The sequence below is a fragment of the Rhyacophila brunnea genome, unplaced genomic scaffold, assembly GCF_057557595.1.
Source record: "Rhyacophila brunnea isolate RB1 unplaced genomic scaffold, BYU_Rbru_1.0 scaffold_13, whole genome shotgun sequence".
NCBI classification, from domain to species: Eukaryota; Metazoa; Arthropoda; class Insecta; order Trichoptera; family Rhyacophilidae; genus Rhyacophila; species Rhyacophila brunnea.
Window position 1 is genome coordinate 20,469,225 of NW_028232785.1, and position 14,083 is coordinate 20,483,307.

Here is a 14,083-nt window from a genome sequence, read left to right on the forward strand (position 1 = left end):
AAAGTATCTAACACTGGGCTGCGTTGAAGACCTGGCAGCGAAAGTGGGATGCCTCTGCCAAGGGGAGAAATATATTTGTTCTTTCCAAATTTTCAATGTAACTACACTGACAATTTTTGACTGTGCGCTGTGGGCTTGTCACCCGACTGACATGTTCATCTGGCGGAGAATTACAGGATGCAAACCGCATCCTCTGGGAATGTCCGAGAATGTGCATCGAATTTTGTTTTCACCGTAATACTTTCCCATGGACACTTCGTAAGTCTCTTTTAAATCAACCAAATCACACTTGTGATGTGAGTGCGTGGTGACCTTAGTTTTGGGTATGTGCTCTTGAGACATACCCAGGCATAATAAACTGCTGATGCTTCACATCAAATGTACGGTCTCATGATACGCTCAATTAAGACTGAGTGTGGTACTGGATTGCATTCCAAGAATCAATGAAACAATTACTATATTAATTTCTGGAATCGCTATACTTAATGTGTTGTAATGCAATAAGTTCACCTCACTCCCTTGATTGTAGTTGTTCAATCTACTTGTTTGACATTTTAATTCGACAGGCCTGGTTTATTTTGAGTTTAATGTTTTTTTTTATATTTCAATTGACAGCTTCCGAAGATATGGACCCGTCGAAGTTGGCCGCCTTGTCTTCCGCTTTCTCAACGCACATCAGCATGGCGAAGATGTCCAGGTCACGCACGGTGAGAATAACAATGACGATTGATCAGAATTGACGTCGGTCTTATCTGCAACCTGACACCGTTCGTTAACGCAATACTCGTTTGTTTCAGTCTCCGTACGACAGCCGTGAGGGCTCAGCCACCGCTCAGGCTCCCCCCATGGGTCAGTTCCTGCTGCCTCTGGTCACTGACCAGACGTCGCCTCCCGAGTCTCAGCATTCGCATCATCACGCACCCGCGGGCAGATCCACTCTCAACAGGATGGTCATCAGCAATGAAGATATCCTCAAGGTGACGTGTTTCATTGTCTTTTGTAAATATTCTTTACACACATTTACACAGAGATGTTGAAGACCTCTATAATAGATAGTGACTAAATATTTGCAAGTGAGTCTAATAAACAGGTTATTGAAACTAATTTAATTAGCTTGAGGCAAACAACAGGTTAATATCATAGAAACTAGTCACTGTAGATGAAGATTTTATGACGAATTTTGTTTATGATTATACAAAGTTTTAATGTCACCAATATTGAATAATTGTTTCAGTTATCTACGTTACAATCTTTAATGCATGCAGACATAACTATTGAATCTACGTGTTTAAGTCTCATATTTCTCCACAATCCAACCTTGTTACTACCACGCCAAGAATATTCCTGTGCTCCCTGGCTTGGAGTCGTTTCACATTGCGGATTCATTTATAACAATTTCTCCACCTTATGCCGTGTGCTTATAGCCTGACGCATTCATCTTGGAAACATTATCGGTTTTTTGGTTAAGATTGGAAGCAATAATGTAATTTGATATTTTTTTCTGATTTGAGGTTCTTTCCCTTTTCCAGGTTCTATCTTCGGCCAGTGAGTTTGTCACGGAGTCAGATAATCACGACGCGGGCAGCGGAGGAGCTTGCAAGCAGGATGTCTTGCGACTTTTCGAAAAGTACGGCGCCATCATGGCTCAACACATGGACAAACTGGTGCCCGACGTGCAAGACTCGACGGAAGCTCATCACGATGCCTGCGGATGCCAGAAGCCTCCTCCGCCGCCTGCCCAGCCCCACCAGGAAGCCACCAAGAGAAAGAAAACCAAGAAGGCCGAAGCTAATGCGAGAGTTTCGGAGACCGAGTCCAATTTGAGTCATTCCGGGGGCGAACACCACGAGCATTTTTCAATCTGCAACGTGTTCAGGAACAACATCGAAGGCATATCCGCAAAGGAACTTGAAATTTTGCAAGCCAAAGAGGTCAGCAAGTTATGCAAGCTTTTGCACACTTTGGATCCGACCGGTGAGTGTCTGAAACCGGAATCGGCGAAGACTTCCAAGGCGGGCGACAGTTTCGAGGCTTCCAAGTCACGTGTCGAAATGCAGTCGGAGCGGTTCGAAGACGTCCGACGGCAGATCGAGCAGATGTACCCCGGCAGCTTCGACAATTGTCCCGTCGAGAAAATTAACACTCCCCGTCACAAGGACGTACCTCTAGATAAACTCATTGAGAAAATAGATGAAAAAATTATACCCAAGGAGGGACGGTTCGGGTTTGATATTTCGAATAATAAACGCATCGAACAGATTGCGCCCCCGCCGCCGACAACGGAGACCGAAACCGAATCGTCGCCGGAGAATTTTCAAAGTCTACTGCTGGACTCTACGAGTAAGGTGTCAGATTTGTTGCATTACCTGCAGAATTGGTCCGTGGAAGACATCAACGACGCATCTTCCGGGCATGAGAACACTAAAGAATCAGAGCACGGCGCGTTTCCCAACTGCACGGAGGGCGGCAAGGCGGCCTCCGAGTGGGCCGGCACCGCTTTCAATTATCATCTGAAGAAGATTCTGCAGGATTCTCCGGCTTTCGACGTCAGCTCTTTTTTCAGCGAGCATGCGAACGCGGAGGGAGGCTGCGGGGACGGCGGGGGCGAAGCTCCCGTCAAAAGGTCATGCTGCGATGATCAGTACTTGCGGGAGGGAGGTGTCTGCAAAACTAATGGGTGTCACCTGGAAGTGTGAGTGTTAAATTTATATTTAGTTATCATGTGTAGTTTTACCCATGGATCATGGCAAATGATGAAGCCTTCACTTCATCTCTTAATCATTCCACCATCAGGCATTATTTCAATATAACCCGCCCCCATTGCAGTTCCTTCACAGAATTTACCAATGGTTTAATGATGTCCAAACCCATAATTAATTTTTCAACTTGTTCATTTCTTCAATTCTTTGCAATATTTGTCTTTCAAATAAATACCGCTAACTTATTTTCTTTGGTCTGGGTTTCACAACCATAATAATATGTTGGCTGTATAGCATTGAGATCAAAAAATTACAGGTCATATGTCGAGTATTACATACAGTAATGTTCCAATTTTATTATATTCAATAAGAACATTAATTTGGTATTGATTGGTAGGACTTGACACTTACGAGCACTTTTTTATAATATGTATGATATTGTCTGGGCCCCGCATTAAAGATGCAGAACTAACCTGTCATTAGTAATCCCAATTGGGAGGGCAATAACTATCTTTAATCAAATCGCTTTGGACATATTCCATTTACGTGAGAGTGAATTTAGGTGGACATTGTTTTATAACTTTTTAATATAGGGTCTATCAACTTAGTTCAGTCTGCGTGATTCTGTGTACTGTTATTTTTATTATTGTATTATTTACCCATTAGCCTATATTTTTATTTTAACATTGTTAACACTTGCTTTATGTCATATCGTGAACGCTTTGAATTTATAATTTGATATGTTCATTTTATGTAAAATAAAATTGAAATAATTTGATGTCTCCGATTGCAGTGCTCCGTTGATGCGCTCCGTGGAACGCTACCTGATGAAGCATCTTAATGAATCGTTCGCCAAGAAGCTTCCTGCATCGTCACCGCCCTCGTCGCCCCCACACTCTCCTGGTCACCGGCCACCCGCTCAGCAGGCGCAGGCGTACGACTGCCTGGATGACACGCTCGATATACGGATCATGTCTGATGCCGATGACGGTGACACCACAGACTCCTCCGATGACACGGTAAATATTATCTGAGAGCTTCAAAGTCTTGTCTTCGTAAATTTGGAAATGTCCACATCCCCTCCTTAGATGGAGCACCCCGTTCTATCTGCGATATATTCTCTCGGTAATGTTGGCTAATCGCACATATATTTAGATAGCTGGAATTTTGATTTACATACAGAATACGTCGCAGATTCGCCTTCTCTGGAGGCTACCCAAAACCACCAGTCTTCAGGTTGTCTGGTCCGCGCCGAACAATATGTCCAAAAAAGACATTCTTGGGAATCATTCCTTTTCTGCAGTCTCTGGATGATTGATCGGTTCGTCCTGTGCTCTGTCTAAGAAATACAAAGCATTCGGCACCATCACCACTTTTCAAAGGCATCAATTGCCTTCCAATGATCCCTTCCTTGCCTTCAGGTTCCGTAACTCAGCACCGTACAAAAATATGGAGAACACTAATGTTTACACAAGCATCATTTTTGTGGCGATTGAAATTCCCCGATCCTTCCATATACATAGTGGTTAGATGTGTCGTCCCATTATTCTCAATCTGTGTGCGCCTTTTTATCTCTGCTTCACATCTGCCTTTTCCACTAATAGTGTTGCGGTAACTGAATATGGTACATTCACTACACTACAGGCCTAACTACTGGCGCGACGCTTCACCGACACGACAATAAACATTATGAGATATCTGATTGAAAACAACGTAATGATATGTAATTGCTGTTATATATGAGATTATATCGCAGAGTAATAATATAAAGAGAGTGGCTATTGTTCGGCAAAATGAATCACAATAAAACCTCAATTGTAATATTATTAACTTAACTATGACACGTTATATTGTCATGTTTAAATATGTTATGTGTAAATCAAATTTAAACATAACATAGTTAACCATATTTTCTACTAAATTAACTAAAAATAATTACCACTAACTTTATATTTAATACAAAAACAATAAATTTCAGCAATACATGCTCGCAGTTTTTAATCCTTTCTATGCCGCAATTAGTTAATTGATAGTAATTAACATAAGAATTGATGTAATTAGGGCGTCCAAAGACGCTTTGGGCACTTAACCGGTTAAAGGAATATAATCATTCAAATCAATATTTACCGGTGACGTTTCCAAAAAATATTTAATTCAGCTGTAGAAATTCTATCTTACTCTAACACATATTGCAGAGATATAAGCGTGCCAAATGCTTTTTCATTCACACTTATGGTTCGTTTTTGTTCAGGCCTTGGATCATATCATAATATTATATTGAATTTGTACATATTTTTTACACATATAATATGTATTGTGTTCTTAAATTTCTTGTCCCAATTAGTGATGTATCTTATTGTTAGTTTCTTGGTTTGGGTTCCGTTAGTTTATGTAATCGTTTGTATATGTATTTAACTAATCCAATTAATAATATTAATACACAAAACGAAATACAAAAAAAATATCACCGGTTGACAAAATTTTAAAACTATTTCAAAACCGTCCACAATGTAGTGTGATCATCTCCGAGATTCATATTATTCTCTTAATTATAATGGATCAATTTTAATATTGCAATGTGTATCTGTCGACAGGCGAATCAGCCGGAAGAACCTGAAATTCCTCAGATGCTGTTCGATTGCGATTCGATCAACGTGAAAGACAGGTTCGTGTCTGAACCGGGCCTGTGCCCTGGCGGCTGTGCAAATAAGACACCGTGTGCCGCGTTCCGAGCCCAGGATACCACCACTGAAATGGCAGCAATCAAAAGCAAGAGCGGCAAACGATGCATGAGGTTCCTGAAAGATTTCAACAGCCTCAGCAGTGTGAAGAAGGTGATCCAGGGACTGAACGCCGCCGTCAAGAATAAGGTGCCGCTCGATTTGGAGATTGTGCAGAAGACGCCTCTCTTCGGGGACGATGGAGCCGTAGAAGGGGAGAACGGGCCTGACGAGGAACCGCTTGAAGGTGACCATCCATTTGATGTTATGTTTTTAAGGTATCGTAAGTATAGGAATTGTGCAGCAATTCACTGGGAACTTGGAATATTATGCATCGATTGCTAATAAAATGTGAAAATTTTTCTAAACTGGGCAGAAAGCCTATCTAAGGATGTATTAAATAATATCTAAATTTAATGCTTGTTAATTATTAGGAACATTATGTTGGATGGCATTTGGATGAAAGGTTTGGGTTTAAATTGATAGTTTTTATTTAATAACAAAAAAATATATAGTATAACATATTATATTATATTCTTTTTAGGACTACATAGGCCATGAGGCTCAATGACAGTAGTGTAATTTTTAGTAGTAATAGAAGTCAAACAATCACATACACCCAGACTATTGAGAAAATCACATAAATATATTGTGACCTCACTGTGAATCGAATATGACCGAACCGGATGAATGACAAATTTTTTTATTTGAAACTTAGGTATCTGTAGTGAGCAGTGGTTGTATCATAATTATGATTGCATTATTTTTTGTAGCCATAGATGTAGAGGATGACCCCAAACCGGAAGATCAAGACCACCCATTGCTGAGCGAGCTGCGCTTTATCGACTTGCAAGCTGCCTGGTGGGAGTTGCGAGTCCTCATCCTCACCGTGTACCGCGTGTCGGAGATGCGGCCGGCTCACCGTCGTGACACGACCATCGTGGCGTACCATCCCACCTGCCACTGCTGTCATTGTGCGTACGGCCGTGTTAACCGCGCAGCCGTGATGAACATGATCGGTGGTCTGATGGCGGACAGTGGCGTCGAGTCCAGGAGTAGTGTCTCAGAGACCTCCTCTTCCGCTGGCAGGTGCACTTGTGTCAGGGGCGTCGGCGGCAGGAAGAGAGGGCGGGGCGGGAAGGGTGTTGGCAGGGTGAAGACGAGGGTCAAGATGTCCGAGGGAAGATGCCACGCGTGCACCGCCAAAGGACGAAGTAATTATGACTATCTTTTAAAATAATATTAATGCACTCCGCTAAAGCACAAATTGCATGAACCAGACTCTGTCCAATCGAGAAATGTAATTTTGAATCTTAGTAGATCCGTCGGGGTAAATAGTAAGCCCTGCTAATGCTGTCAGTTTGACGTTTGCTTTTATAATGTTAGTAACCTGTCTTTAATAGACAATAATAAATACTACGCTGGTAACAGTGTTGCCATATTTTCAAAGTGGAATTATAGTACAGAGCCTCCAAAATTATAGTATTTCGGCAAAAATGATAGTACGCGTTGAATATCCAATACTTTTCACCATTTTCAAAAAATTCCGAGTAAAGTAGGTAATTAACGTTTCGTTTTGTTTAGACAAAGTTCAAATTTAAAGTAATTAGTCAACTATTTTTAGACAAAAGGGCTTTTTGTGCGGTATTTTAATCTATTGCCGACTTTTTCAAAATTATAGTATTTTACCTACTAATGAGGCGTACTATACCTGTTTTATATCGTACATAGCACTCAGCCGAAAATTATAGTATAAATACTATAATTATAGTACGGTTGGCAACAGTGGCTGGTAAATACAATCAGCAACTTGTTAACTTGTCCAAATGCAATCTCTAATGGTTTGCGGTGATGTTTCAAGTAACAAAATATGAGGGAAGACCTAGGAAGTGAGTCACCTTTTAGGTGTGGCGTTTGAAGCTATAATTCCTTAGTGTGGAGAAATATGGGATAAGAAGTGTTAAAGAGTATGTTGTTTTTCAATATTTACGTCTATAATTCTTCTATATGCATTACAGTATGTCACGTAAATAAAACGCGTCTTTAATATTGGTAATATTTGAGGGCACTCAGTGGATTTTGTATTTCTTGCCTCATAAACAAAAACTGGCTTCAAAACCTTGGTCTATGGCGACTGACTTTCGCATTATTAATCTATTCTGTGGGGAAGACTGTTTAGTTTAGCCACTGAAGATTTAATTATTATTTTATTCATCAGACGTTTCCTACGGCAAAAGGTAAAAATTCTCTGGATAAAATTTCGATATGCCTCGAAAGGCCAAACGTTACTGTAATGTGATGTGTTATGTGTGTCTTGCAGTACTGTCGAAGAGGGTGCGGCCGGAGATGGGTACGGTGAAGCTGATTCAGGAGCTGCAGAGTCGGGGTGCGGCCATCCTTTGCTGCTGCAACAAATCTCTTACAGCCCTGCATGACGACATGGACTTTGCTCAGGTCTGTCGCCCTTCTTCCTGCTATTGAGTCCATCAATAAAATCATGCTTTTACGAAGGAGATAGAAGAACATCTTCTCTATTTAGAACACCCAAGATAACGTCGGCATATAATGTGGGGGTTCACAAATTCACACGTTTCAATGCCACACAAGTGTTTGTACCCACAGTATGGACTTAGTTGAGCAAGTGGTTAACATTCAGTTCTTGTAAAAACAAAAATCTTTTGATACAATCTCCACTCTGGATCATCTTTGGATTGAACACGGTAAGGTAATGTAAATAACAGGAGGAGAGAATAGAGCGACCGACGATTAAATTAGTTGCAAATCATTCCATATTGGAGTTTTAATAGTAGCAAACTAAAATATCGTGAATTATCAAGTGTGCATATTTTGCCAAGATGAACCCTAAAGAAGGTAGACAGGAGTATGTGATGTGGTGGAGGTCGCCAAGCTGGTGAAATGGCAATGGGCTGGACAGATGCAGTCATGTAGCGGTACCCAAGAGGCACTAAACAGTCATTGGAACTCAGTAAAACCTGCCGGATTGATAAACTCAGAGTTCAGTGGATGTATGTGGCAGTGAAGAACTGGGTACTGAGATGATCTAGGGGAGGCCTTCATTCATCAGTGGATCGACTCCTGCAGATTATGATGATAAAACCCTAAAATAAGGAAATAATTTAATGTGTATTATGTGTGTTATTGTCTATTAATTTTGTTGCATTTTGATGCAGGTGAGTGTGTTCTTCGAAGAGGAATCGACGACGGTGAAGGTCGATCTACTCTCCGGCGAAGTGGTTTCCGAAGACCAGAATCCGGTAAGAGTAATACATCACTTTTTATTGGTCTGTTCATTATTTGTACAGCGGAGTAGATGTTAAAATATATGATTCTTGTTCCGTAAATGGAAAGTTTGAATAATCCTGCGACTAGGTATCCCGTAATTGGACTGAATACACACTTTATTTTTAGGTTGTTGGAATCCGATTGCATTGAGGATAATGCAGGCCATGTTGAGATTCTTGACTAGAATCAGTCTGTACCAATTTGTTATTGACTGATCACTGATAATGTGTCAGGTTTGAACCGTATTGTTACTGTCTTCATGTTGTTGATTATGTTGTGTTTTTATTGTTGCAGAGTAAAGGGGTCAGCGGCGAGAAGAAGGAAAGCCAGGAGTACTTTGAGGAGTGCTTCCGGAGGCACAAGAAGGGCGTCCATGTCGAAGCCGCATTGCAGCGTGGTATGCTAAAACTACTCACTCAATCAATATAAAAACATAAACAAAATCCTGTTCATTCTTCTTCAGACATTCGTTCAGTCTTCAGATGATTTATCTAGACACACCCACTGGAGTGACGTTAATGTTCGATGTTGACGTGCTTTCTTTCGGTAACCCTGCATTGAAAAAAGAATCAAGTTTTGTTTGCACTTTTGAAGTCTGCTGTTTTTTATAATCAGGTGAATAAATTAAATTGCCGTGCAGCCATGTGAATTAGCGGCCAGAATTGCAAATGTCACAAGCAGGACGGTGGCATTATGACTCGAATTGGAGTGCGAGAGGCGTGACATGATAATCATGCGCAGAACATAGTTTACAAGCGGTGGCACTTAGATTTAAACATGTATAACATTAACCGGATGTTTTTAACAATCTTCATATTTGACCGGATATTTTGTCCGTTATACTGTTTAAGACTGTTTTATCGAGGTTCTACTGTAATTATATTTTGTTTAATTCGGTAGATGTACATCAAAAGTGCAGCCAGATATAGTTTATAATCACTGACGTGTTAGTAAATTAAATTTACTGCATTATAATATGTAAGGTTCGATAGTTTGGACAGAAAACAATAGAGCGGGAGAGGCTCCAAGCGAAATACGGCGATATAACAGACGCAATGCTTACCCTCGCCTACTTCACTACTACTTACAGAAATAAGTGTACTAAAACTGTCATTATAACTTTTGATGCTAGAAAGTGGACTCGGTGTTCTCGTGCGAGAAATAATTATCTACGTTTGTTTGCAGGGTTCACTCCAGCATGCGAGCATTGTCGGTGTCAGTGCAAGAGGCCCAGGTTCCTCACGGAGAAGGACATGACGCGAGCTATCCTTCACATTATAGACAAGTTAGTGTCACTCTCATCGTCATTATGAATATTAATCATTCTGTACTATATTTATTTGATTTTGACAGCTATCGCTTGTGAATTTTTTACCACTGCCGTTACGCAACCGATTTTTGGCTGCATAAGTTGTTCAAAGTTATTTGTTTATGAAATTTACAAATTGTAAATTCAAGACCATGACAAAAAAACAAAGAAATACGTATGAAGTGCTAAACAATGAAAATACACCAAATGAGCTGTGTAGACCCTATTTTGAGAATTGGAATACCGAATCAATATCCGAAAGGACTTGGTTATTGCCGTCCCAATTGTGAGAACAGCTTCTGATTTCTAAAATAGTTATCAGGGATACTCAGGGACATAAAAAGAATGGTAGCGTTCTCATTAAAATTCTCGTATAAGTCAGAAAAAAATACATGGCCAAATATAGATATCTTCTATCATTTATACTACAATATTGTAATTATACTGTGTACGTTTTTGTTACAGTTTCAACCGTCTGGCCATGCGTGTCCTGATGCACCGGCTGAACGCTCTAAGTCTCGCCCTGGTAGCGAGGCACGGGGCCCAGCTGGCCAACACTCTTGCCAACAAGTCAGCCCCCGAATTCCTGTTAGGTGAGCATTGGAGTTTTTACTCCAATTTACTCTAATTTGAGCGTATGCTGCTCAAGGCAGTGTATATGTCAATAAACTGTCCGAAGTTGAATGTGCTGTAGGTATATGAATGAGAACACCGCTTTAAGTATGTCAAAATGGATCCGATTAGCTGAGAGCAAACGTTGCTTGGAGTAAAATAGTGTGACAGTTTCTGATACTGTTGGCTCAAAATTCGTTTGTTGCTGATTGAACATTATTTCTGTAGAAATTGCAAATATATAACACGCTTGTGGTTGCAGAGCTGTCGTGGCGCACGCAGGCTTTGATGGAAGGCAGCCGGGCACTGGGGCTGATGCTGGGGCCGCGGCGGCACCTGCTGGCGCACTGCTTCAGCCTGCTGATGCCTGACGCACTTCTCACCGCAGTCTACAGGCGATGGGCCGACGGGCCCGCCGCTAATATCGTTGTGCAGGTAATGTCAGGCGCTCACATTAACAGAACATGCCACACATCCGAGACTTGAAATTTTACACGTCATGCATCCCAATGTAGTGACATTTTTAGAAAATCCAGAATATAACAAGAATGTCACAACCGTATATTGACCAGCCTTAGTCGACACTGACCAGTATGTGTTTATCATGTTTATTTTACATTTTAAGTCCGGAAACATATGTGGGTTCCCTTCTGGGTGTGGCTGAGGGAGAGGTCGGCCACACGTTGGTCTTACTGTTGAACTTTCTTTAGATAGGTTGAGGAATGCTGTACCTTTGTCCTCACATAATGTGGCCGAGGTACTGTAGTTTTCTGGTTTTGATACTACACAGAACTTCTTGGTCCTTTCTTGAGGATGCATCTATACAGCCACATCATGGATGTCTCAATTCTCCGTGAAACTTAAACACAGGTTAATTTTCATGCATAAAGTTTGTGACATAAACGGAATACGCATTGAATATTGGTAATATTTGAGGACATTCAGCGGGCTTTGTATTTCTTGCGTTTAACTTTACGTTTTTCTTGTCTTCAAAGTCATGGTCTGTGGCGACTGGCTTTTGCGTTGCTGTCTTATTAATCTCTTCTGTGTTTACAATGTATCTTGATCTTGATTCAACTTACTCGATTCAATGAGCATTATACTACTTTTATCTTTCTGATTTCTTAGTCCCCATATAAAGTAAGATTTTTCATTTGAAAATTTGTTTTTGCCTTTTCGCTTAGTCTCGATATCACCGTGTTGTATTGTATGTGTTTTTGTTATTAACATTTCAGCTGTGCATCCTGATGGGGCGCGGGGAGGCTCCCGAGAAGTCAGTGGAGGCTCTGAAGGCCTTCGCCTCATGCCTGCCCATCATCAGGACGGCGGAGGCGCTCCACAATTCCATCAACTTTGTGCCCAGATACGACGAATAGTGAGTTGATACCCAAAGATGTTTAAAAACACCTTCTTCTATAGAGATGGAGCCTAATTGTATGAAATTGAAGCAAAAAGAATTTCCTCTGGCTTACTGGTTAAGTTAGCTACAAGTGACTGCATTGCAAGTTCATTTGGAGAGAACTTCATGTTTTGTTTGTAATGTCTTATGTTCGTCTCTCTCTTTCAGCCAACCCGCCGTGGAGGACGACCAGCTGGAGCGAGCCAGAGACAAATACTTACGCGAGGAGAGAACGCATTTAATTAAAGCCAGAAGATTATATAGAAACCTGATTCCGTCGATCGGCGATGATTCTCCAAGGCACTCCGTGTCCTCTAATGAAGAATTCGACGACGACGTCAGTCAGATAGCTCTGAAGAGCGACAGTACGAAGAGTTGCGGGGAAATTCAGACTACGCTCACGGACGATAATCTCAAAATTGCCACGGCTGCCATCGTGGCCATTTTGGATTGCAATAACGCGTCTTCTAGGAGGAGGTTATCAATATTGCTCGATAAATTGGTGAATATATCCAAAAGTAAAAAGGCCGGTGACACTTTAAATAGTTTACCACCGGAAAATATAGGACCCGATTGTTTTGCTCGTAAAAATCTTATTAATTTAGAATCTGGTGACGATATGCGTAAGATTCCACGCGGCGCTCGTAAAAAACGGCCGATTTTACTGAAAGACAAGCGACGGCATTGTAAAACTTTAGGTGTTACGAAACGCAACTTAAATGACGCAAAGTTTAAATCTAAAGTGCCGTCGATTGACGAATGCGAAACCTTCCAGGAGGTGGCTAAGTTCTGCGGCATTACGCTGAATCGTGCGGGTAAAATCGCCAACGCCGATCAACTGGCCGCGAAGATGATCGAGTATAAGAATTTGGATGATAAATCCGCCGCGCAGTACGAACGAATGGTCAGCCGATTGAATATGCTAAACGATTATGATTCTGTCTTCGATAACAACTACACGATACGTTATCTAAATCAGCTGGCGTCGCGTTCCAGTATTAATTGGGATTCGGACAGTTCAGATATTGATAATATGTTTATTAACGATGGCAAAAGTGTGAATTTAAAGTCCGATGAAGAAGAAGAGGATGATGTGATCGATGACGAAAGAATGAATGATGACGGATTCGTGATAGTCGAAAAAGAATCCAAGAAAATCGTCCAGGATCATTTGGATTCCGTCGAAGATTTGTCGAGTATTGCCGATATGATTATCAAAGAGGAAAGTAACAAGAAGCAAGGTCTGTTTGTGGGTTATATCGAGAATAATGCTAAATCGAGCGGTGCCAGGGAGTGTGATAAAGTGAATAGTAATAGCAGAGTCAGCAGATACGATGGGGAGGATCCGGAAGTGCTCGCTTCGAGGATCTGCAATCGGTTGTGGTTCGACGCGGAGAAGAGGGCCGACGTGCAGGCGGATGCCGTGCGGTGGCTGGTGGCTACAGTCAAGGCCGGCAGCGTGGAGACCATGAGGGTTTTGACTGAGTTCGACGGCAGCAAGGTGAGACAATTCCAACATTTTTACAAAGATTTTTCTTGGCCGCAATGCCCACTGACATTTGACTTGACACCATCGTAATCCTGACTTATAAATGCCAAATAAGTTGTGTTAATTTCTGCGCATATAAGTGTGACTTCCAAACCATACTTAGAAGCGCAAGTCCCTCAGATAGGCGTCTGTCTTTAGGAGGACGATAACGACATCTTAGATTGCATCGCATACTGTGTCTATACATAATAATACGTCCTATAGAAGGTAGTAAATCTATCCAGAACAAAGACACTTTTAACTAAGTCAAGTTCAATTAGTAACTCTGGATGGTATTTATTGCCCAGTCATCATCATCATTAGCTGGGGTCGATCCACTGCTGGATGAAAGCTTCCCCTGGCTCCCTCCATTCTTCTCAGTTCTTCGCTGCCATGTACATCTATCGAACATTATGAGTTGGTCTATCCAGCGGGTTTTAGGGCATCTTTGTGGACGTTTAGTGGTCCTTGTGTACCACTGCATGGCGGTATGTCCAGTCCCTTGCCATTTAA

General features: G+C 41.4%; 1 protein-coding gene across 2 annotated transcripts in view; it reads left to right on the forward strand.

Annotated features, from left to right (window-relative positions):
• The window catches only part of LOC147076873 (uncharacterized), a 51,097-nt gene that overhangs the window by 4,251 nt on the left and 32,763 nt on the right, over positions 1 to 14,083 (forward strand). For both annotated transcript variants that reach the window (XM_085940547.1, XM_085940549.1), the window contains exons 3-16: positions 616 to 707; positions 798 to 977; positions 1,530 to 2,692; positions 3,493 to 3,718; positions 5,294 to 5,666; positions 6,193 to 6,633; positions 7,740 to 7,873; positions 8,611 to 8,694; positions 9,017 to 9,119; positions 9,908 to 10,007; positions 10,497 to 10,624; positions 10,906 to 11,078; positions 11,879 to 12,018; positions 12,211 to 13,543. In XM_085940547.1, the coding sequence (XP_085796673.1) occupies positions 616 to 707; positions 798 to 977; positions 1,530 to 2,692; positions 3,493 to 3,718; positions 5,294 to 5,666; positions 6,193 to 6,633; positions 7,740 to 7,873; positions 8,611 to 8,694; positions 9,017 to 9,119; positions 9,908 to 10,007; positions 10,497 to 10,624; positions 10,906 to 11,078; positions 11,879 to 12,018; positions 12,211 to 13,543 (4,670 nt within the window). The remainder of the gene's footprint in view (positions 1 to 615; positions 708 to 797; positions 978 to 1,529; positions 2,693 to 3,492; positions 3,719 to 5,293; positions 5,667 to 6,192; positions 6,634 to 7,739; positions 7,874 to 8,610; positions 8,695 to 9,016; positions 9,120 to 9,907; positions 10,008 to 10,496; positions 10,625 to 10,905; positions 11,079 to 11,878; positions 12,019 to 12,210; positions 13,544 to 14,083) is intronic.